The sequence below is a fragment of the Fusarium phalaenopsidis genome (genome assembly GCF_050370095.1).
Source record: "Fusarium phalaenopsidis strain FUZ10S chromosome Unknown contig_32296, whole genome shotgun sequence".
Classification (NCBI taxonomy): Eukaryota; Fungi; Ascomycota; class Sordariomycetes; order Hypocreales; family Nectriaceae; genus Fusarium; species Fusarium phalaenopsidis.
In genome coordinates, this window is record NW_028145408.1 from 2,396,897 (window position 1) to 2,417,440 (window position 20,544).

Consider the following 20,544-nt stretch of genomic DNA (forward strand, 5'->3'; position numbering starts at 1 on the left):
GAAGCTCTTCAGCGAGACCAGTTGAATTACAAGTGTCGTAAAGTAAAGTAAAGCAGGCGAAATACATGTACAGAAGCGAAGGAAGTAAGATAACATGAACCACGAAATTGTCCGCCTCTCATCTCGCCCATCATAAACCATCTAACATGTCGCAGGTACAATAGACCCCAGTGATCGTACACACGCCTCAATCATCACCTCACTGGCATGCCATCCAGGGGCTGCACTCAGCTTGGACACTGTAGCTGTTATACAGGGGGTAGGTACCCTTGACCGCGGCAAGAATTGGGTCAAAGAACTGCTTGTTGAATCGGCCAGTCTCGCAAGTCGAGCAGGCGCCGCTGAGGAAGTTGTCATAGGTGGTGTTGTAACCGAGGTAGCCGATGATGTTCTGATGAGCAACGTCCACGACCTGGAGATTGAAGGCCTCGGGCATGACCACCCAGTGCTCAGCGGTAGAGTTGTTCTGGTTCTGGCCTGGGACAGTGGGGTTCTGGTTGAACCAGGTGCTGTTCATGCCAACATCGCGGAGAGCCTTGATCATGATGAGGGTGAGGTGGGAGTCGGAATCAACCTGAATGCCAGCGCATTCGATGTTGATGGTATAGCCATCCCCCTTGATGGGCTCAGCGATGCACTTCCCGGACTCTCGATCCCAGGAGAACTTCTCGATGAACGCCTGCCAGGTGTTGGGCCAGTTGAGGAAACGAGGGCTGACCGAGGCGGCGACAAACAGCTTTCCAGTGTTGGGGTCAGGAGTAGGTGCTGGATCGCCACCAGTGGGAGAGGGGACAGGAGTGGCAGGTGGTCGCGAGGAAAAGGTGGTTGCAGGAGGGGCAGGGTCTGTGGTCAAAGAGGAAGTTTGAGAGCCCATGTCGTCAGGACGGGAAGGAGGCTCGTCATCGCGGTTGCAGACAAAGGCGGACCAGCAAACAGCTTCAGGGTTGACGGTCTTGTTGAGAGATGCACTGACAGGGCGACCACGGTAGGCCCAGCAGTTGAGCATCTGGCCACCCTCCTTGGTGGTGACAGCGGAACCAGCCTTGAAGCCGTCAGGAGTGCTGTCTTCGATGTAGACGGTCCAGACAACACCGTTGGGCATTTTGGCAGTGGCACCTTCAGGGATCCAAGGGTATTTGCCGTTTCTGTAGGGGACCTCGACGGCCATGTCAGGTGCATCAGGGTACTTGTAGGCGTCTTCGGGCCACTTGATGTCCTGGTACCAGTTCATCTGGCGGGAGGTTGACCACTTGGGGTGCTGGGGGTTGTCGCCAATGCCACAGTCGGCCAGGATGAGGTCCTCGCCGGGGAAGCGTTGGGCCTGGGCGGCCATCAGAAGAGCGGCGAAGGCCGCGAACTGTCCGAACATCTTTGTGGTGCGATGTGGTGGTAGATTCAAATAGTGAAGAACGTGGTTGGAGTGGTTGTGTTTTGTGTCTGGGCTGAGGTGGGAGATCCTGTGAGCGTTGGATGAAGTGAACCTTGGATGAGCTGGTTGGTGATGGAAGAGAAGAGAAGAAATGAAGGATGGATTCTCGAGCGACGAGAATAAATGCCCAGTCTTGTGTCAGCACATCGAAATCGGAAGGAGGGAGGGCGTTTTGTTGGGGCGATTGAGGCCATCTCGTTGAAGTGAAGGCAGGTGCTCTCACGAACTCATATGATGCGATGTGGATGAGGCAAGAGGGCACTTCAACTCAGCCGTCACAGACTAAGAGCAATTCCTTCCCAAAGACAATTTAAGTCATTGTGAGCACGTTTCATCATTGTTGAGCTGCGTCTGTTGAGAGTGAGGCGGTCGATACGAGCGCAAGGAAGGCAGCTGTGTCATAGAAGCAGAAGGAGAGAAAGGAGCTTCGGTGCTCTCGATCCCACTTCGGCACGGTCATCCGATCGTATTGAGGGGATTCGGAGGAGTGGCTCCGTGAAGAAGACGAGCTCTTTCGATGTAGGTATGTTGGTCTTGAGTAACGTCTACTTGAATTGAAGTGGTGCTGCGTCTTGGGCCGGTATATAATGGAGGTGATTGGGCCAGTAGATGAAGTCCACATCGTTAGCTTGACAAGCTGCCAAACTAGGTCTTGAATTTCACTAAACATCGTGCTACCACTCATCCAATCATTCATGAGTTCTCTAAATGGGCATCGAACAATGAAATCCAACCGGAGTAATTGCGTGTAAGTCTGTCCCGAACCCCCCATTGGAAGCCGTCATGGACTGTCCATTCAGATACAAGTGTGGCAATGCACTGAGGGAGCCAACCCGGACACCCACACCACATAGGTAACTTAAGCTTGGGGTCTGGAGTGAGCTTAAAATCCCAGAAACCAGCTCGAATGTGTACTTGACAAGTTTGGGTCAATCGTCTTGCGTTCACCAAGCGCTTCAAGGTCACTCCCTGTTTTTAGGGAGACAATCTTCGGCCAGAGTAAAGAGAACCGTCAATTAAGTTTTTACACGATAAATTCACGAGCAAAAAAGATACAGATCACAAAAATCCATTCAAAAGGTACATAGATGCCCTCGAAATTGACAAACTCACAAGTCTTGCATCTTGTCGTAAGTTGGCTACCCTAAACTCGCACATCGATCAACAGGGGTTGAGGCTGTCAGCAGCTCCACTCAAGAACATCAACTCTTCTCCGTCTCTCTATTTAGTCGGCTTCATTGCTCTTCAAAGCTCCAAACTCCGCCTTTTGTCTTTACTATCGCAAGCCAAATATGCGTCGCAACCTCTTCACCTTTAATTGGCGCCACAGCCTTCGTCCCCGCCACGCTCCCTGCGTTTGTCGCACGTCCATCAGGACCAAATCCTCCCAAGCCTCCCGCATCGACCGCATCACGGCTAAGCTTCCCCGCCGCTTACAAAAATACACCAATGGCCTACGAAATGCGCCAGTTTCGCACATTGTATCATTTCTGATCCTGCACGAGATCACGGCGATTGTACCTGTACTGGGGTTGTTCGGATTGTTTCACTACACCAACCATGTGCCCGTGGACTATGTGACGGGTCACTTTGGGACCTATGTCGAGGATGGAGTTGGTCGGTTTGAAAGGTACTTCAAACGCAAAGGCTGGTTCGGGTTCGGACAGGATCAGGAAGATGAGGCGACTATGCCAAGCACCAACCCGGCAAATCACGAATCCAAGTCGGAGGACGCCGTCGAACGATGGCACAGTGGAGATGGACGATACAAAGTCGTGGTCGAAGTTGCTCTCGCATACGCCATCACGAAAGCTCTCCTGCCAATTCGAATAATTGGCAGTGTTTGGGCAACGCCGTGGTTTGCTGGCGTTCTAGTAAGGGCAAAGGGAATCTTCACTCGCAAGTCGTAGACATCACAAAGCACAGCCACAAGGTTGAGAAGATTCATGTCTTGATTTTGTTATACCCGTTGAGACTCAGTCATCCCACATGTACGTTTTTCCGTTCCATCGTTTAGGGCGTCACATCATTGACAATCTAAGGCTTCTCGTAGACCCAGTCGAACTGGGAGGTCTTCCAGGAGAGGACCTCACCCTCCTTGAACCAGAGAGCAATCTCCTTCTGGGCGTTCTCGACGGAGTCGGAGCCGTGGCAGACGTTGCGGCCGACGTCGATGGCGTAGTCACCACGGATGGTGCCAGGGGCGGAGGCAAGGGGGTTGGTGGCACCGAGGATGACTGAGCAAGTTGGTTAGAAGCTGGATATAGTGATGCTGTAGCGAGCCAACTTACCACGGCCGGTCTTGACGGCATCACGGCCCTCCCAGACCATGGCGCAGATGGGGCCAGAGTTCATGTACTCAATCAGACCAGGGAAGAAGGGCTTGCCAGCGAGGTCGGCATCTGTGAACGGTCAGAATCAATTGGCAATCGGTATAACGGATCGAGGGGACGGACAGTGCTTCTCGAGGTGCTCCTTGCCGGGGGTGACAAGCTTGATGGCGGCAAGCTTGAAGCTATTTCCAAATGTTAGAATGCAAGAAACGTACGATGCTCGCCAAGGTTGCTTACCCTCGGTTCTCGAAGCGGGAGATGATGGGACCAACGAGGCCACGCTGGAGGGAGAAGTGTCAGTTCATGACCTTGATCAAGGCGACATTGTGCCATTGTTTACCTGGACACCATCGGGCTTGATAGCGATGAAGCTGTAGCAAAGTCAGCACATGTTTTTTGGAGGGGCATCGACCTAGAGGGGTAGGTCAACAATGGCGGGGTAGCTCACGTCTGCTCGGTAGAAGACATTGTGATGTTGTTTTGATCTGGGATGACTTGGGATGTGGGAGTGGAGGAAGAGGAGGAAAAGGTAGACTTTGGCTCCGGCACAACTGGAGGGGAAAGGTGGGAAGAAGGCGGTGAAAAGAGGATATAAATGGCCAAGAGGACGAAGAGGGCGATGAAAATCGGCGGGGACAGATTTTCCGCAGTTCTCCGTAGCGGGTTGCGCTGGTGATTGGGGTGCTTGTCGCCGCCTGCAGTGGGGTTCTCGACTTTTTGGCGGGGCTCATCAGCCATGATGAGTTGGCGTTGAGGGGCTGTGGGTGCGAGGACAAGGGAATTCGCACGGACACGTGACTTTCAATTGGTCCAAGTTGACACTCTGGAATGAAGCGTTGTCATTAAGGTCTAGGGAGCGATGGATTCAAAGCAAGCGTTGGCAGAGTTGAAACTGTTTCGAGCTGAACTGACACGTTCTACTACCTGAAGGTGACATTAAGTTTAGATAGGCCAATGGGGACAGACTCAACTTACTTCTACACGATCCTGCAGAGTTGCAGCTATCAACACCAGAGCTCCAAGCAGCATACAGTGCAAGAAACCGCAAAAGTCAATCAATCACAACAGCAACGAAAAACATGCAAGGAGAATGCAAGAAGCGAAACAATGGTTCGTTATGCCGGGTCTAGTCTTTTACCGAATTTGCCCCGCTGTCCCTTGACCCCCGACTCCACACTCCCCTGCGTGTCAGACCAGTCCCTTTTGGGCTTGGAGCTCTCCCTCTCAGCTCCAGAGTCGCCAAGGCTCATCAAGGGACAGCTTGACATCGACACCATCAGAAGCTGAGGCTGTCAGGGAATACGGCCAACCATCTACACTCACCATCTTTTCCAGCGGTTTCTCCAGGCCGTGGAATCCATTGTCAATTTCATGTTTATCTAACCTGTCTATAAATACTTTTCCTATCTATTTTGCCCCTTGTTGACGGCTGATCCTCGTGTTACCGCCATGAGGTCAACCATGGCGTCGTCCTTTCGATGGACGGCGCTGCTTTTGCTGTTAGGCACTCTTGTCTGCCTACTTCAGCCAGCTGGTATGATACTTCAATCCTTCGAACTGCGGTCTAGCAAGTCATCCCGCTAACAATTGCTTAGCTGCCGTCAAGGAACACGACTTCAAGAAGTGTCGCCAGTCCGGCTTTTGCAAGCGAAACCGAGCGTACGCCGACAACGCTGCCTCCCTAGGCTCTAACTGGAAGTCACCATACGAAGTCCTCGCCGACTCAACATCCTTCGAAGATGGCAAGCTGCAGGCCATGATCGTCAAGACCATCAACTCCCAGGGGGAGACCGTCCGACTCCCACTCACCATCTCGTTCCTCAAGTCCGGCACCGCCCGAGTCACAATGGACGAAGAGAAGCGACGAAACAAGGATATCGTCTTGCGAGACAACAGCCCTGTCCGAAAGGAGCGATATAATGAAGCCGACCAGTGGGTCCTCGTAGCTGGGCTGGATCTCGATAAGGAGGCCCAGCTTGCGTTCCAAGACAAGACTCAGGTTAACATCAAGTATGGTCCTGAGTCCAAGCACGAGGCTGTCATTAAGTTCTCGCCCTTCGAGATTGACTTCCGACGCGACGGAAACTCCCATGTCAAGTTCAATGACCGTGGCTTGCTCAACATGGAGCACTGGAGACCCAAGGTTGAGAACAAGGAGGGTGAGGAGGCCGCCGAAGACGAGAGCACTTGGTGGGACGAGTCCTTCGGTGGAAACACTGATACCAAGCCGCGTGGCCCCGAAAGTGTTGCCTTGGACATCTCGTTCCCCGGATACGAGCATGTTTTTGGTATCCCCGAACACACTGGTCCTCTGTCTTTGAAGCAGACTCGGGGCGGAGAGGGCAACTGGGAGGAGCCCTATCGCATGTACAATGCGGACGTCTTCGAGTACATTCTGGATAGCCCCATGACTCTCTATGGATCCATCCCCTTCATGCAAGCGCACCGTAAGGACTCTTCCGTGGGTGTCTTTTGGTTCAATGTCGCCGAAACCTGGGTCGACATTACCAAGGACAAGAGCCATGCCAATCCCCTGAGCCTTGGAGCTGGCTCCAAGACGAGCACCCACACTCACTGGATCTCCGAGTCTGGTCTCCTCGACGTTTTTGTCTTCCTCGGCCCTACTCCCGCCGACCTAACCAAGAACTATGGAGAGTTGACTGGCTACACTGCTATGCCTCAAGAGTTTGCCATCGCATACCACCAGTGCCGATGGAACTACATCTCGACCGACGATGTTAAGAACGTCGACCGAAATATGGACAAGTTCAAGATCCCCTATGATATCATCTGGCTGGATGTTGAGTATACCGATGACCGAAAGTACTTCACCTGGGATCCCCACTCCTTCTCAGACCCCATCAGCATGGGTGAACAGCTCGACTCTCATGGTCGACAGCTGGTCCTCCTGATGGATCCTCACATCAAGAAGACGGACAACTACCCGATTGTGGCCGAGCTGACTGCGCAGGATCTTGGTGTTCACGACAAGGAGCAGAAGATCTACGAAGGATGGTGCTGGCCTGGAGCCTCTCACTGGATCGACTGCTTCAACCCCAAGGCAATCGAGTGGTGGAAGACTCTCTTCAAGTATGACAAGTTCAAGGGAACCATGCCCAACACCTGGATGTGGAACGACATGAGCGAGCCATCAGTGTTTAACGGCCCCGAGGTTACCATGCCCAAGGACAACATCCACCATGGAGGATGGGAGCACCGTGACGTGCACAACCTTAACGGCCTGACCTTCCAGAACGCGACATTCCAGGCTCTGGTCACGCGTGAGAAGGGCGAGCTCCGACGCCCCTTTATTCTGACGCGTGCCTTTTACGCCGGATCGCAGAAGCTTGGTGCCATGTGGACTGGTGACAACCAGGCCGACTGGGCTCATTTGGCAGCCTCCATTCCCATGACCCTCAACCAGGGCGTGTCCGGCTTCCCCTTTGCTGGCGCTGATGTTGGAGGTTTCTTTGGCAACCCTGACAAGGATCTGCTTACTCGCTGGTACCAGACTGGTGCCTTTTACCCCTTCTTCCGTGCTCACGCTCACATTGACTCTCGCCGTCGTGAGCCTTACTTGCTTCCGGAGCCTCATGTGCAGATTGTTACAGCGGCGGTGCGCCTGCGATACACCTTGTTGCCCGCCTGGTACACGGCCTTTTTCAACGCGGCCCAGGATGGAAGCCCTATTATCCGACCCATGTTCTGGACACATCCCTCTGAGGAGGCTGGCTTCGCTCTCGAGGACCAGTTCTTCCTTGGCTCGACTGGCCTCCTGGTGAAGCCAGTGACCGAACAAGACAAGGAGACAGTCGATATCTGGATCCCCGATGACGAGGTCTACTACGACTACTTCACCTACAAGATTAAGAAGACTCAGAAGGGCAAGAACCTTTCAGTGTATGCACCACTCAGCAGCATTCCTCTTCTCATGCGAGGAGGACACATTATCCCTCGTCGTGATACCCCTCGACGTTCAAGCGCTCTGATGCGATTTGACGACTACACTCTTGTCGTGTCAGTCTCCAAGGCTGGTAACGCCGAGGGTGAGTTGTATGTCGACGACGGCGACTCGTTTGATCACGAGCAGGGCCAGTATATCCACCGCAAGTTCACTCTGAGTGGAAACACCTTGACCTCGCTTGAGGCGAATAACCGAGACGTGAAGTCGGTCAAGCCTGGCGACTGGCTCAAGGCTATGGATAAGGTGTACGTCGACAAGATTATCATTGTTGGTGCACCTTCTACCTGGAACCAGAACGAGGTGCAGGTTGAGTCGGAGGGACGCACATGGACGGCCAAGGTGCAGTATCACGCTGCCAAGGGAGGCAGAGCAGCCTACGCGACTGTGGGCCGTGTGGGAGCCAAGATCGGTGAGGACTGGAGTATCAAGCTTGCCTAGATGGCGGAAGATCATGGGTTTAATTAGAGGTGGAGAGCAGCCAAGAATAAAGAATATGAACTTGGACACCACCATGAACAGGACCGCGGATGAGCTCGGGCACTGCGGCACTATCCGCGATGCTGGAGATGCCTCTGTGGAGGAGCTGTGAAGATGAATGTCATGAAAAGGGCAAGAATCGGCGTTGTTGGCGCGTCGTGCGCGGATATCAGGCGAGGGCCAACGGTCGGGTGGAGTTGTCGATCCTCAAGGCTGGGGTCAAGCATGAGCATAGATGGAGTGAATTGTGGGTGTGTTGCTGAACAATGCCGAGGCATATGAGGCAGGATTTCATGTAGACACTACGTAGTTTGTCTCTCCAAGTGCCCACGAGGCAGGAAATTGTATATCATGGATATCATGACAAGACATCATCAGTGGATGAAGAGTGATGCGAGACTGGAATGTCTTTGATCGAGGTCATCAACTGATTGGTTACGAAGCAAAACACTGCATGGTCCGTGCATCATGAGTTGGGGAGATGCATGCGCATGTGAAATGTCGACCAAGGTGCGAGAGGCATGATGTGATGCAACAGATTGTGCAGGCTTAAAAGAAGGTCGGGAAATGAGTTCTGACATCTAATCGACAGCGTATTTCCTCCCCAGACATTGCTATTACTTAATTCGGTAATCTCTCCTTTGTTAACGGTTTGATGGAGGCTGAAATGAACGGTGAAGAGTCCGGACGAAATCGGTGATACAGAATCCGAGACGTCATCCCCAAGAGTAATGATCGACGACCCATCTCGTGTGCTCTGCCACAGATTCGCGCGCTACTACCACGCTGTGTGCTACACCATGAAGACCCCTACGGGCCACGCACTTGATGCCAACATGGCCCTAATGCGCTCTGCATCAGTGGTTGAACTGACGGTGGAGAATGAGAGGTTGCCACCACGGAGAGGAATAGACCCCGAGGGCCGCTAACTGACTGAAAATAGGAGAAAGGTTTTTTGAGTTTGAACAAGGCATGATTCTCCTGTTTCATGAATGAAATGGTTGGTATTCAAGCGCGGCATCCTCCACGGCTAGATATCTCTCAGCCTTTGATATCGCCATGTGCTTGGTTGGAGTGGCCGCGTGGTGGGTGCGGGCGTTTTGGTGCTCCCGTTCTGAAACCGTCATTTATCGGTGCCAGGATTGGCTGCCAGTGCCAAGGAATGCCCCTGAGCTCTTTGCTCAAGGTCAGGGCTGGGTCAGATCTGTGGATAAATCTGTTGAACTTGAATCTCTTTGTCGGTCAAGTTTAACTCCGTGGTTCCGCGGACTGAGCTCGAGTCAGGTCAATGGAGCCGTCTCCAGTGAACCCAAGTTTTCAGCATCCAGGCAGCCGAACAAGATTCACGACACGCCCCTTGGCGTTTCACAGTATGAGGCTCTGTGCAAAACTGGCTTGCACCCCCACGGTGACGGCATGGCTGCACAGTAGGAGCCGAGCTTGGACGGGACGGTGCCTGACGTTAAGCCACCCAGGGACACAATGTGTGGTGTGGTTGCACCAGAAAAAGATGGATGGATTAAAAATTCTTTCAAGCTTGAGCCTCCCGTCTCGATATCCGCCACCATCCATCAACCACGGAGATCATGGCGTTATCGACCAAGAAACACGAGATGGCAAAAGACACTACGGGACCATGGAGAAATTCGAAAGGAAAAACAACGACGCCAAGCAGGGATTTCCTCAACGACAGCACAGCATCTCGCCGGTGACGTCAGAGGTGGTCTGGCAAAGGCGATTCCAGTCGGCCATGGTCTGAGGAGCTTGGTGTTTAGCCTCTGCAAGCTTTCCCGCGAGGGAAGGGATTTGCGCTGAGGCAGATGCGCCCGACAAGCAGCGAGGGTCTTTTAATTGACATGACAATCAGAGAGAACCCTTGCCTGCTATGCTTGCGAGACGAGACGTGGGCATGCACGCGTCTGGTGTCTCGGTTCTGCGCCAACGAGAAGCCTTGGAATCGAACTCTTCTGCATCCTACCTACGAGGATCTAGCTCGAATTTCACGCACACACATGCGCGTGTTCAATGATCTGCATCGACCGTGTGTTGTGTGCGGCCCGGCACACCGGCCACCAAGAAGCGCCGTCACGGTGGTTGTGACTGAGTTGGGCCACCCATGGACTCGATTGGGAAGTCTTGGAAGCGCCGGCGGCATCCTCGGTCTTTCCCCGTTGGGATGTTCCACGGGCAGTGACACCATCCACACACTCCCTCCGTCATGATGGTGTTTGAACATCCGGCGCCCGTCCGCGCCCCGTGGTGGCTTGCCTTGGCCCTGACACGGCGCGGGCTCCACTGCTGCGGGCCTTTGGGGCGCGCCTATCCAGGGTCCGGCAGCATGCCTATCGTAGGCAGTAGAGAATCTTTTGGTCTGGAGGAGTGGGTGAGGTGAAGATTTTTGGTGGTGAAGGTGGTGGTGGTTGGTTGGGAGGGAAAAAAAGGTCAAGGGGGTGTCGAGTAAAGTGGTCACCTCGTTGACAAAACATGGAGGTGAATGAAGCAGAGAAACAGTGGATACACCCTGGGAACTCATCCATTGAACTTCCTATCTTCACTCCCTGACTGACTCCTGGCCTGGGGCAAGCAAGCAAGCAAGGTAGGTACTGACTGTAAGCCTATCTGGACAGGACCCAGTCTTTCTCCTGCTTGCTGTACACGTCCCCACGAGCCCATGGGCGATCTCTTAAAGCTCAACATGCTCCTCCCGGTCGCCCGCAGGGTTTCGAATCTTTTGGTTAAATAAACTCCCCCGGATTTCTCATCACTTGGATTGAGATAATTGTCATTTTTCTCTTTTTTTCTGCAAGGGAAGGTGTGAATTTGAGTTGACGACCTGTACTCTATTGAGCACAACTTCAACCTCTGAGCTCAACACCAACACCACATCCATCATCGACACCTCAAGTACGCGCAAGCAAACACAACGGTCCTGCAGCTGGACGTCGACATACATATCCAAGGGACAGTCATCTCGATCGATGTCATCACCAATGCCTGCCTGATCCACTTCTTTTTTCCCCTTTCACTTACTTACTTGCCTTTCGTTTATCCCCAATCCCATCCCACATACCGGACTTCCAGTGGGTATTTCGTCACTCGCTCTCCACACCTCGATCGCATCTCGAGACGGGACGTGTGACAGTCTTTTAAATCCCCTTGGCCGGTTGCATTTACTTCCTTCCTACATCTTTATTATTCAACATCCCTGAAAGAGCTTGGTGTTCTGAAACCCAACAACGGGGATCATCATGACTGGCACAGATCCACCTCTTCCTGATGGGAAGGAGTTTAAGCTCCAGCAACCCCCTCCGTCGAGACAGCCTTCACAGCAGACTACACAACACCCTCGACGAACCGATTCACCTAGGCTAGGAGAGGATGAAAAGATCTCAGCTCCTTCGCTTGACACCTTTCCTACCCTCGCTGCACCCAACGACACGAACGACTCCAGCTCCAACACCGCCCTGTCTCCTTCTGGCCAGCGTGCAGACGCCAGCCGCATAGATGACAATCTTGAGCTCCTCCGCGTTGAGAGGGCTGTCTCAGCCGAGGAGCATGATGGAGGTAGCCATATGAGGAAGCGCGCTCATAATGTTGAGCCTGAGGATGCCTTCAACGTCACTCTGCCCGACGAAAAGACCTTTCACGACAACAAGAAGCGAGATCCCGATGCCGCTCTCCTCAAGTTCTGGATATTCCTTCGAAAGTTTCCTCGTTTCGTCCGGTATTGTCTTTACCTGTTCCCCGGAGCTGCCCTTCTCCTGATCCCAGTCTTGCTTGGCGGGTTTGCCTTCAAGAATGGTGAGCGCGATGTCGGTGGTGTAGACTTGATGTGGTTCGGCATCTGGCTCGAGATCGTATGGGGAGTACTCTGGGTTTCCCGCATGATCACCAGCCTCATGCCTCCCACCTTCAAGCTGGTTGCCAGACTGTCTGGTTCGACCACCCCCAAGAAATGGAAGGACATTGGCTACCAGCTTGACCTTCACACGGCCGTCTTTCTCTGGTTCCTTGCCATCCTCATCTCCTTCGAGCCGACTATGACTTCGCACAACTACCGGGACAAGAAGCCGCACTGGGTCACTGTCGTCAACAAGGTCATCATCGCCCTCTTTGTCCTGGCAGCCCTCAACTTTGTCGAGAAGATTCTCATTCAGTGGATTGCATCGTCGTTCCACCAGCGAACCTACGCGACTCGTATCGACAACAACAAGACAGACATTGGCCAGCTTGTCCGTTTGTACGAGCATGCCAAGGCCAAGAATGAGCAGACCGACTACTTCTTCCAGCGCGGTAGTGGTTCCGCCAGCGGCGCCCAGACACCAATGCAGACCCTCCAGGACAAATCTCGCCAGGCATGGAACAAGGTCGGCTACGTTGCTGGTCGAGTTGGAAACGATTTAATCGGCCGCAAGGTTGACAGCAATCACCCTCGCAGAGTCGTCAATGAGCTTCTGAAGCAGACTGCTACAGCCCACACCCTCGCCCGCCTCATCTACCGAAGTACCGTGAGAGAGGGCCGTGATCTCGTCTACCTCGAGGATCTACAGGCCATCTTCACCGCTGAAGAGGAGGCCGAGGTTGCCTTTATGATGTTTGACAAGGACATGAACGGTGACATTTCGGTCGACGAATTCGAGGCTGTGTGTAACGAAATCCACTTGGAAAAGAAGGCCATCGCCGCCTCGCTCAAGGATCTCGACTCGGTGATTAAGAAGCTGGACAAGGTCTTTATGTTCATCATCGTTGTTATCACCATCATTGTCTTCATCTCGATCCTCTCGGGCTCCGCCGCCGCCGCCCTCGGCTCTGCGGGCACTGTGGTTCTTGGTCTGGCTTGGGTGCTCCAGGCCACCGCTCAGGAGTTCCTCCAGTCCATCATCTTCGTCTTTGTCAAGCATCCCTTCGATGTCGGTGATCGTGTGACTGTATACGGATCGACTGGCGACACAATGATGGGTGATGATTACTATGTGACCGAGATTTCTCTGCTCTACACCGAGTTCAAGAAGATGCAAGGCCACATCGTGCAGGCCCCCAACTCGCTGCTCAACAACCTCTTCATCCTCAACCAGCGACGTTCCAACGGATTGGCTGATGTCGTCAGCCTCGTGATGCGCTTTGGTACGCCCCAGCACATGATCGACGAGCTCAAGGAGCGAATGACGGACTTTTGCCTGGCAAACAAGCGTGACTACCAACCTCGCATCATCACCGAGATGACGACTCTGAACGAGGTGCGGTCGTGCTCGATGAACCTCATCTTCTTCCACAAGACCAACTTCCAGAACGAACTGCTTCGTCTCAACCGCCACAACAAGTTTGTGACGGAGCTCATGACTCAGATGGTGAACATCGGCATCCAGTCTCCGTTCCGCAACGAACCTGGTGGTAGCCGCGAACACCCCATGTACTGGACCGGCATGCAGCCTCCTCCTGCGTATGGCAAGGAGCAAGACCATGGCAACGTTGATCCTCTGGACAACCACTCGCAGTCTGAGGGTCCTGCTTTGAACCGCTTCCCTTCAACATATAGCCGCCGAAGCGAGCGTCAGCGTTCTGTGGACGACAACATGAACGACTTCCAGGATGTTTTCGAGAACAGGCGAGATAACGTGCACGCGCAGCGCCTCGCGATGATCCGAGAAAAGGAGCGCGCTTCCCGGATCGAAGAGGAGAGGGAATCCATCGCCAGCTCCTCCGGTGTTGCCCGCCGCATCTCAACGGAGAGCCGATCCCGGGTCTTTGGCCGAACACGGACCGGGTCCAAGAGCCGCCGGCCGGCAGACATGGTCTGAGAGCCGAGACAAGCATTGACGAACAAACACGAACACGTCTACAAATATCATGAGTTTTATGAATTTTCCCGATAGAGTTACCAGACTGGCACGTCTGAAGGGTTTCCTTATTGCTTTATTTTCAACTACGCACAGAGTGCTATGCATGACACGGTAGCTTGAGGTGACAGATTGGAGAAGAATAGACAGCGAAAAGATATTACTAGTGAAGCGCCCCTTTGGAGGCAGTTTGAGAGTTGGTTGACTGGACTTGGAATGCTTGAACTTGAGAGCTCAGCGGGATCCTAATACAGCGCAATTCAGCCATCAACAGAGTTCAAAAGTGAATGTCCAAGCTCTCGACAATCGAGTTTCGAGATCTAATAATAACACGAAGCTTGATAAGAAAGCTTGATTGTTTCAATCAGCAAGGGATCCACTGATCAATGACAGGGGCCAGAGGTGTGAGTGATGTAATTTCAGTGGATATGAGTGACTGACACCTGGCGGTTGGGTGGACCAGAAGTGGTGACGATGCTGTGAGCAATATATACGATACAAAAGATATGTAAATCAATCAGACGAGATGAAGAACGGAATGGCTCATGTCATCTCAAGTAGCAGATATATCGCCTTCTCAAACATCTAGGCCCCGAAGGAACGGAGCCCTTGGGGGAGCTCTAGCCGGGACCCCATTCAAGGCTGAGGTGACGACGGGCTTGGCCCAGGGGGGAAGAAATAAACAACACACCAGAACGAGAGACGCATCTGACTTGTCACAAATTCCATAGCCATTCAGAATGGATCGGAATCTACACAGCATAAAGAATGAAATGAAATATCAAAAAAATATTAAAAATTCAATAGCCCTTTATCTATCACAAATGCTATGTGTGCCACCTCTTACTCCTGTATTTACAAAGCTCTTTGTTAACGTCTTTGTACTCATGCCTTAGTTTTTCCCTCACCTAACAACCAGGGTAAGCAATAGTGGGAGCTGTAATTAAAGGGTCCCCCTCCCAATCCATCCCACGGACCGCCCTACGAGAGGCTCGCCCAATAGAAGACGACTCCAATGTGCTCAGCCGCTGCCATGGGCTTGACTAGTGGAGAGCAACCGACTACCCGTGCGGCATCAGGCTGCGAGCCCCCCAGCGTGCCCCGGAGAATGCCTTGGCGGGTTGAAGCAAAGCGTTGGCTGGCGTTTTGCTTTTGGGTATTCTTCCTCTCGATCGATCCAAAAAAGGGAGACTTGCTGTACTATTTCGGAACACGGCATATCTTCAAGTTTGTTGTCCTTTGTGCTCCTTCTGCCCGCCGAAAGTCGCTTGCTCGGGTTTAAATGGTTGGTGGCCGGGTAGTTCAGCTCCCAACTCAGCCCTCGCGCCGGCCACGTTCGACCCGAAGCTGCAGTGCAATTCAGCCTGATCCGACCAAAGACCTCGCCCTCTACGATGCGCATCGACGCAGCTCGATAATACAGACTCTCGAGAATAGTCGGGTCCTCGAAGGACATAGACGGCAACCATGGCTGGCCTTCCAGAGGGCTGGGACATGGACTATGACGGTCAGCGTTGGTTCTACAAGTACAAGCCCACCGGACACATTCAATACCACTTCCCCAAGGAAGGCGACGAGTTCCCCGACTTTGTCGACGCAGGTGCCCCGGCGCCTGACCTAGCTCCCGAAGAGCGTCTCGAGTCGCAGCAGCAGGTCCGACGGCATGCGAGCACTACAACGGCGAGCGCCCACGCAAAGGCGAGGAGGGAGGAGAATGGTTGGGAGAGTCGCATGTCGGCCACCGCGAGGCCTGTGAGTGCCGTATGGGACGGTGATGGCGGCGGCGGCGGCGGCGATGACGACAACGCCGTTTTCCAGCCGGAGAACTTTATGTACCTCGGCCCCGGAGCATACAACGATGTGAGCCCGCTGGCCGAGGAGGAAGAGGAAGCTGCGAGGAGGGTTGTTGCGGGTGGCATTGAGGACAAGATCGACAAGCCTCCCGGCAAGGGCGTGAGCCCAATCGCCAGCGAAAAGACGACACCCGCCCATGGAGCAGCTCACGCAGAGCCCGTAATGGGAGATCCGGTCGCTGTTCCGCCCACGGTCCCCGAGGAGACACACGAATTCGTCCCCATGATTGACAGCCGCGAGGTCCCCATGGCGCCCCCGGACCCGGTGGGTGTGATAGCCGAGATGCCTACCGAAGATACGGGACCTGCGAGGGTAGAGACGAACCCGCCGCCGGTCGAGATGGCGGATAATATGGTGCTTGCGCCCATCGAGACGGCCCCGCCGCCGCTGTTGGCAGAACTTCCGGAGCAGTCCAGTCCCGTGGAGAAGAAGAACGAAGAACCTCAGCTCGCACCGGGATCGCTAAGGAACTATGGTGGTCAGATGCAGCCTCTGCGTATACAGAAGAAACCAGCTCCTCCAGTGGAAGAAGTCGTTGGTGGATTCCAAGCTTATAAGCCCAGGTCGGCTGGAAACACACCGGATATCTCACGGGGGTCGACGCCTATGAGAGAGGAGCCCGTTCTAGAGCGAAGAAGGACGTTCCAGCCTGAAGATCATCTCATGATGAATACCAAGCCTGTCCAACCACCTTATAGAGAGGCTACGAGCACTCCAGCTGTGCTTGCGCCGCCTCAAGTTCCCCCAAAGCACCCGATTGACGACCCCTCAATACGGAATGCACCAACTCCTCCTATTATGGGTATTAACTCTGGCTCTGGTGGTACTCAGGGACCACAGCCTCCGCCAGGGAATCTGTCATATATGCCCTCTGTGCTCAAGGCTGGACGGAGTGGAAATCGACAGGATTCGTTCTCGGCTGGACCATCAACGTTGGCTTCACTCGACGATGATAAGAAAGCATCCTTGACACTGGGCCAACAGGGCGATCTCGCGCATATGCCTTCCGTGTTGAAGCCAGCACGTGGAAGAGCTCCTTCACAACCAGGTCAACAACCTCAGTTCCCACCCCAGAATCTCAATGCACCGCCCGGCCAAGGCCACGGGTATAAGCCGCCTGCTCAGGGGCAACATCCTCCGTCCATGACACCAGCACCACACGTTCAGCAGCAGCGTCTCCAGGAGGAGCCCAAGATGGGCATTCAGCGAGTCAACACTGTGCCCGACTCACTGCCTTCACAAAGACCGGCATCTATGATTCAAGGTGCAACATATCAGGGACAGCAGATGAATGTTTCAGCTGGTGTGAATCAAGCCCAGCAGCCTGCAAGGCCTGCAAGTGTGATGCCAAACATGATGGGAGGACATCCCCAGCAAGCAGCAGGACGGCCGAATCCCCCAATCCCGGCTAAGCAAGGCGTTATCCCACCGTATCCTGATCAGATTCCTGCCACAGCTCCTCCTCCATCAGGACAAGCAGCTCCGTTCGGGAGACCTCCGGTTCAAAACCCGCCGTATCCTGTTGACAATCTCCCGTATCCCGACGACCCTCCAATGCAAAGGCCACCCCCGAATTTCCCGCCGCAAGGCGCTGGTGCAGCGCCGGGTCCTGGGCATCTCAACCGACGTCATTCATCGTTCAGCGGTGCAGAGGTTTCGCCTATCGACTCTCGACATGGAAGCATGTCCTCTATGTATCCCCTTCAAACTCCTTCTCCCATGGAAAACAGCCGTCGGGGCTCATCGTCCGCCTCACTCAACCAGGCCGTTAACCAACCTAATTACACACCCTCTCCTGTCTCGCAGTCTTCATCGTCCATGTACGGCTTCACGCCTACGCCCCCTTCGGCACCAACCAACCAGCCCCAGCAAGGGTCCTATTTCACCATGCAAGACATCGAAGGTCAGGGTCACGCCATAGCTGCGCAAAACATGCTGCGCAAGAAGTCTCTGAGCAGAGGACCTCCCGATGCGCGACGCAGCTCTGTGGGCTCGCCGCTCTCTTCCCCGCCGACCATGGAAGCATATGGTGTAGCCCAGCAAGGACTGTCACGCTCGCAATCCCTCCGTCAGACATCCCAGGGCAACGTTGTCCCGCAGAACCAGGTCGTCCCCGCGCCGACCCCGCCACCACAGGGGCAGCAGTTCCTAGGCCGAATCGAGGAGCACGAGGAGGTGCCGAGCGGGACAGTGAGCCGGTCTTCAACGATGAGCGGATCGCAGGAGAAGAGACGTAGTTCGATGGCCTCGTCGGTGCAGCATAGTCCGGCGGGTAGTCGGAGGGCGAGTCTGCAGGGTGAGAGCCCGGGAGGGGCCTCCCCTAGTCAACCCCAGGGACAATATAGTCCTTCGAACCAGCTCCCCCAGGGCCCTATGCCTCCTCAAGGACAGTTTATATCCCAAGGTCCAGTTCAGGGGCAAGGACCTCCAGGTGCTCCCTATCCCAGTCAGACGCCTATGCAAAATCCAGCCAAGCTGCAAAGGAAGCCATCCAAGGGGCAAGCACCTATCCAAGGTGCTCCTCGACCTCAGGGTCAGCCCCCGTACCCAAATCAGATGCCAGTTCAAGGACAAGTCCCTGTTGGCGGCCCGATGTCGCCTCAGGGTCAAATCCTGCCTCAAGTTCCGCCTGGGCAGCAAGGCCAGAGACCACATGGACAGCCTATTCCAGGCCAGACTCCTCCACCAGCTCAGACTTCTCATCATGGCCCAGGAAAGCTACTACGGAAGCTCTCAAAAACACAGCCTTCTCCACCACAGGCTCCCCCTCAGGGACAACCTCCTTACCCCCAGCAAACCCCTGGCCCGAAGCTGCTGCAGAGGAGATCTTCTCAAGGGTCGGCCAACCCTATGGGACAAGCTCCTCCCCAAGGCCAGATGCCACCAGGCCAAATGCCACATCCCGGTCAGGCCCCCAACGGCCGGGTGCAGCCACAGATCCAGATTCCCCAGAACCAACCGCAATGGGCTCCTGGTATGCAACCCCCGACACCCCAAGGATTCCGTCCTGGCTCAGTCCCGGCTCAAGGACCGCAAAGTGCCGGCCCCAAAGAGGGCAAGGGAGGCAAGTGGTTCAAACTCTTCAAGGGCGGCTCCAAGTCTACAGCTCCGACCCCGACAACACCAACTGTGTCTTCTCCGGTGACGGCTATCAATAACGCCCCCCCGAGATGGGGTGGTGGGGAGTACTCGACTCCGGCGGTTTGGCAACCTGGACAGCCCCCTACTGCTTCACCGGGACCTGGCTTTCAGGGAAACATGCCGCCTCAGCCTGGACATATGGCTGCCCAGTCAAGTCAGATGCCTCAACCTAGTCAGATACCGACCCAGCCCGTTCCTGGGCCTGGAAGGGCGCCGCCTGGACAAGGTCCCCCCGGGCCCGGCCAAATGGCTCCTCAACCTGGTCAAATGCCTATCCAGCCTGGGCAAATGGGTCCTAAGCCTGGCCAGGTGCCTCCTCAACCTAGCCAGATGGGCCCTCAGCGCGGTCAAGCACCCCCTGGAATGGGCCAAGTACCCCCCGGACCTTCGCAGATCGCTATGCAACCTGGACAGAGACCTCTGGGACCCGGCCAGATGCCTCCTCAATCTGATCCAAAGCCTCTCCTGCCTGGTGAAATGGCTCCCCAGCCTGGCCGAATACCATCTGGACATATGCCACCAACCAATCCCCAAGCGCCCCCTGTGGGCGCGGCCCGGATTGCACCGTCTCCTTCAGCGGGGCATATTCCAGCAAATGGTCCTTCCCAAATGGCCCCCTTGTCAACACCTTCAAAGGCTGGACCAAGCAACGCTCATCAGAATCTCCCATCTCAGATTCCTCCGCCAGGGCAGAACAATGTTTCTAGGCCCCCGCAGCCGATGCCCGTGCCGCAAACAAGGACCCCTGAGCCACATCAGTCAAAGAACATACCTGCCCCGCTAAGGCCAGACACCCTTCGTGCAAGTCCCGAGCCACCGCTGGCATCGAGCCCAGGCCTGTCTGATGCAGGATTATCTTCAATGAGTCGGGTGTCTTCTCATCAGAAGAGAGACAGCTTGTCTGACGCGGGATCTATCACGACCATCGAAGTATCTGAAGCGAAACCCCAGCCAGTATTGCGACCCTCGATTGTCCAGGTTCACAGAAGATCTACGGATATGTTCCGGAAGTCTGAGGAGATCCAGCGCAATATGGAGGCTTTGGCAAATGCGGATGCCGCTCCCAGAGGTTCTTCAGATACCTCTCGGTTTGAGCAGCCCCTGACAATCCAGAAGGCACCTTCACCAGCTCCTAAGGTTCAACCGCAGCAACCCATCTCGCGGCCGGGCTCAGCTACCCCTCGTGATGCCCTTGAAAGGTCCCTCAGCCCGGCACCATTGTTCTCCAAGGGCGGCTCTCCCAAGCCCGTGCATAATGGGCCTTCGAGCCGCCAAGAGAACAACATGGAACCAACGCCACTCTTTTCCAAACCTAACCCTCCTGGGTCAGCTGCCTCTGGCCTCCCGAGTCAGCAGATGAAGCCTGCACCAATTGTGCAACAACAGCCACCCCCTCAACCAGCTCCTCCCCCTGCAGACGACAAGTGGGCAAAGAAGCCAGTCGTGGACTACTCTGGCGGAGACTGGGGAGATGACGATGATTGGGACTATTAATATTCTGTTTTTGTT

The 20,544-nt window shown here is 54.5% G+C and overlaps 6 protein-coding genes across 6 annotated transcripts; 4 read left to right on the plus strand and 2 right to left on the minus strand.

Moving 5' to 3' along the window:
- Window positions 1-199: 199 nt before the first annotated feature.
- On the minus strand, window positions 200-1,369 carry LRP88_06326 (uncharacterized protein; the record flags this gene model as incomplete). The annotated part of the gene is made up of 1 exon (XM_083242865.1): window positions 200-1,369. The coding sequence occupies one exon, from the start codon at window positions 1,367-1,369 to the stop codon at window positions 200-202; it is 1,170 nt and encodes a 389-aa protein (XP_083101801.1).
- Window positions 1,370-2,721: 1,352 nt separating this feature from the next.
- On the plus strand, window positions 2,722-3,339 carry LRP88_06327 (uncharacterized protein; the record flags this gene model as incomplete). The annotated part of the gene is made up of 1 exon (XM_083242866.1): window positions 2,722-3,339. One exon carries the CDS (start codon window positions 2,722-2,724, stop codon window positions 3,337-3,339), a length of 618 nt encoding a protein of 205 aa, XP_083101802.1.
- Window positions 3,340-3,466: 127 nt separating this feature from the next.
- LRP88_06328 (nucleoside diphosphate kinase) lies at window positions 3,467-4,500 on the minus strand (the record flags this gene model as incomplete). Its single annotated transcript, XM_083242867.1, has 6 exons — window positions 3,467-3,666; window positions 3,721-3,831; window positions 3,886-3,944; window positions 4,000-4,043; window positions 4,103-4,133; window positions 4,211-4,500. 6 exons carry the CDS (start codon window positions 4,498-4,500, stop codon window positions 3,467-3,469), a joined length of 735 nt encoding a protein of 244 aa, XP_083101803.1.
- Window positions 4,501-5,223: 723 nt separating this feature from the next.
- LRP88_06329 (glucan 1,3-alpha-glucosidase ROT2) lies at window positions 5,224-8,164 on the plus strand (the record flags this gene model as incomplete). The annotated part of the gene is made up of 2 exons (XM_083242868.1): window positions 5,224-5,296; window positions 5,358-8,164. The coding sequence occupies 2 exons, from the start codon at window positions 5,224-5,226 to the stop codon at window positions 8,162-8,164; spliced, it is 2,880 nt and encodes a 959-aa protein (XP_083101804.1).
- A 3,287-nt stretch (window positions 8,165-11,451) lies between these two features.
- On the plus strand, window positions 11,452-14,001 carry LRP88_06330 (Mechanosensitive ion channel-domain-containing protein; the record flags this gene model as incomplete). The annotated part of the gene is made up of 1 exon (XM_083242869.1): window positions 11,452-14,001. The coding sequence occupies one exon, from the start codon at window positions 11,452-11,454 to the stop codon at window positions 13,999-14,001; it is 2,550 nt and encodes an 849-aa protein (XP_083101805.1).
- A 1,506-nt stretch (window positions 14,002-15,507) lies between these two features.
- LRP88_06331 (uncharacterized protein) lies at window positions 15,508-20,529 on the plus strand (the record flags this gene model as incomplete). The annotated part of the gene is made up of 1 exon (XM_083242870.1): window positions 15,508-20,529. The coding sequence occupies one exon, from the start codon at window positions 15,508-15,510 to the stop codon at window positions 20,527-20,529; it is 5,022 nt and encodes a 1,673-aa protein (XP_083101806.1).
- Between the last annotated feature and the right edge of the window lie 15 nt (window positions 20,530-20,544).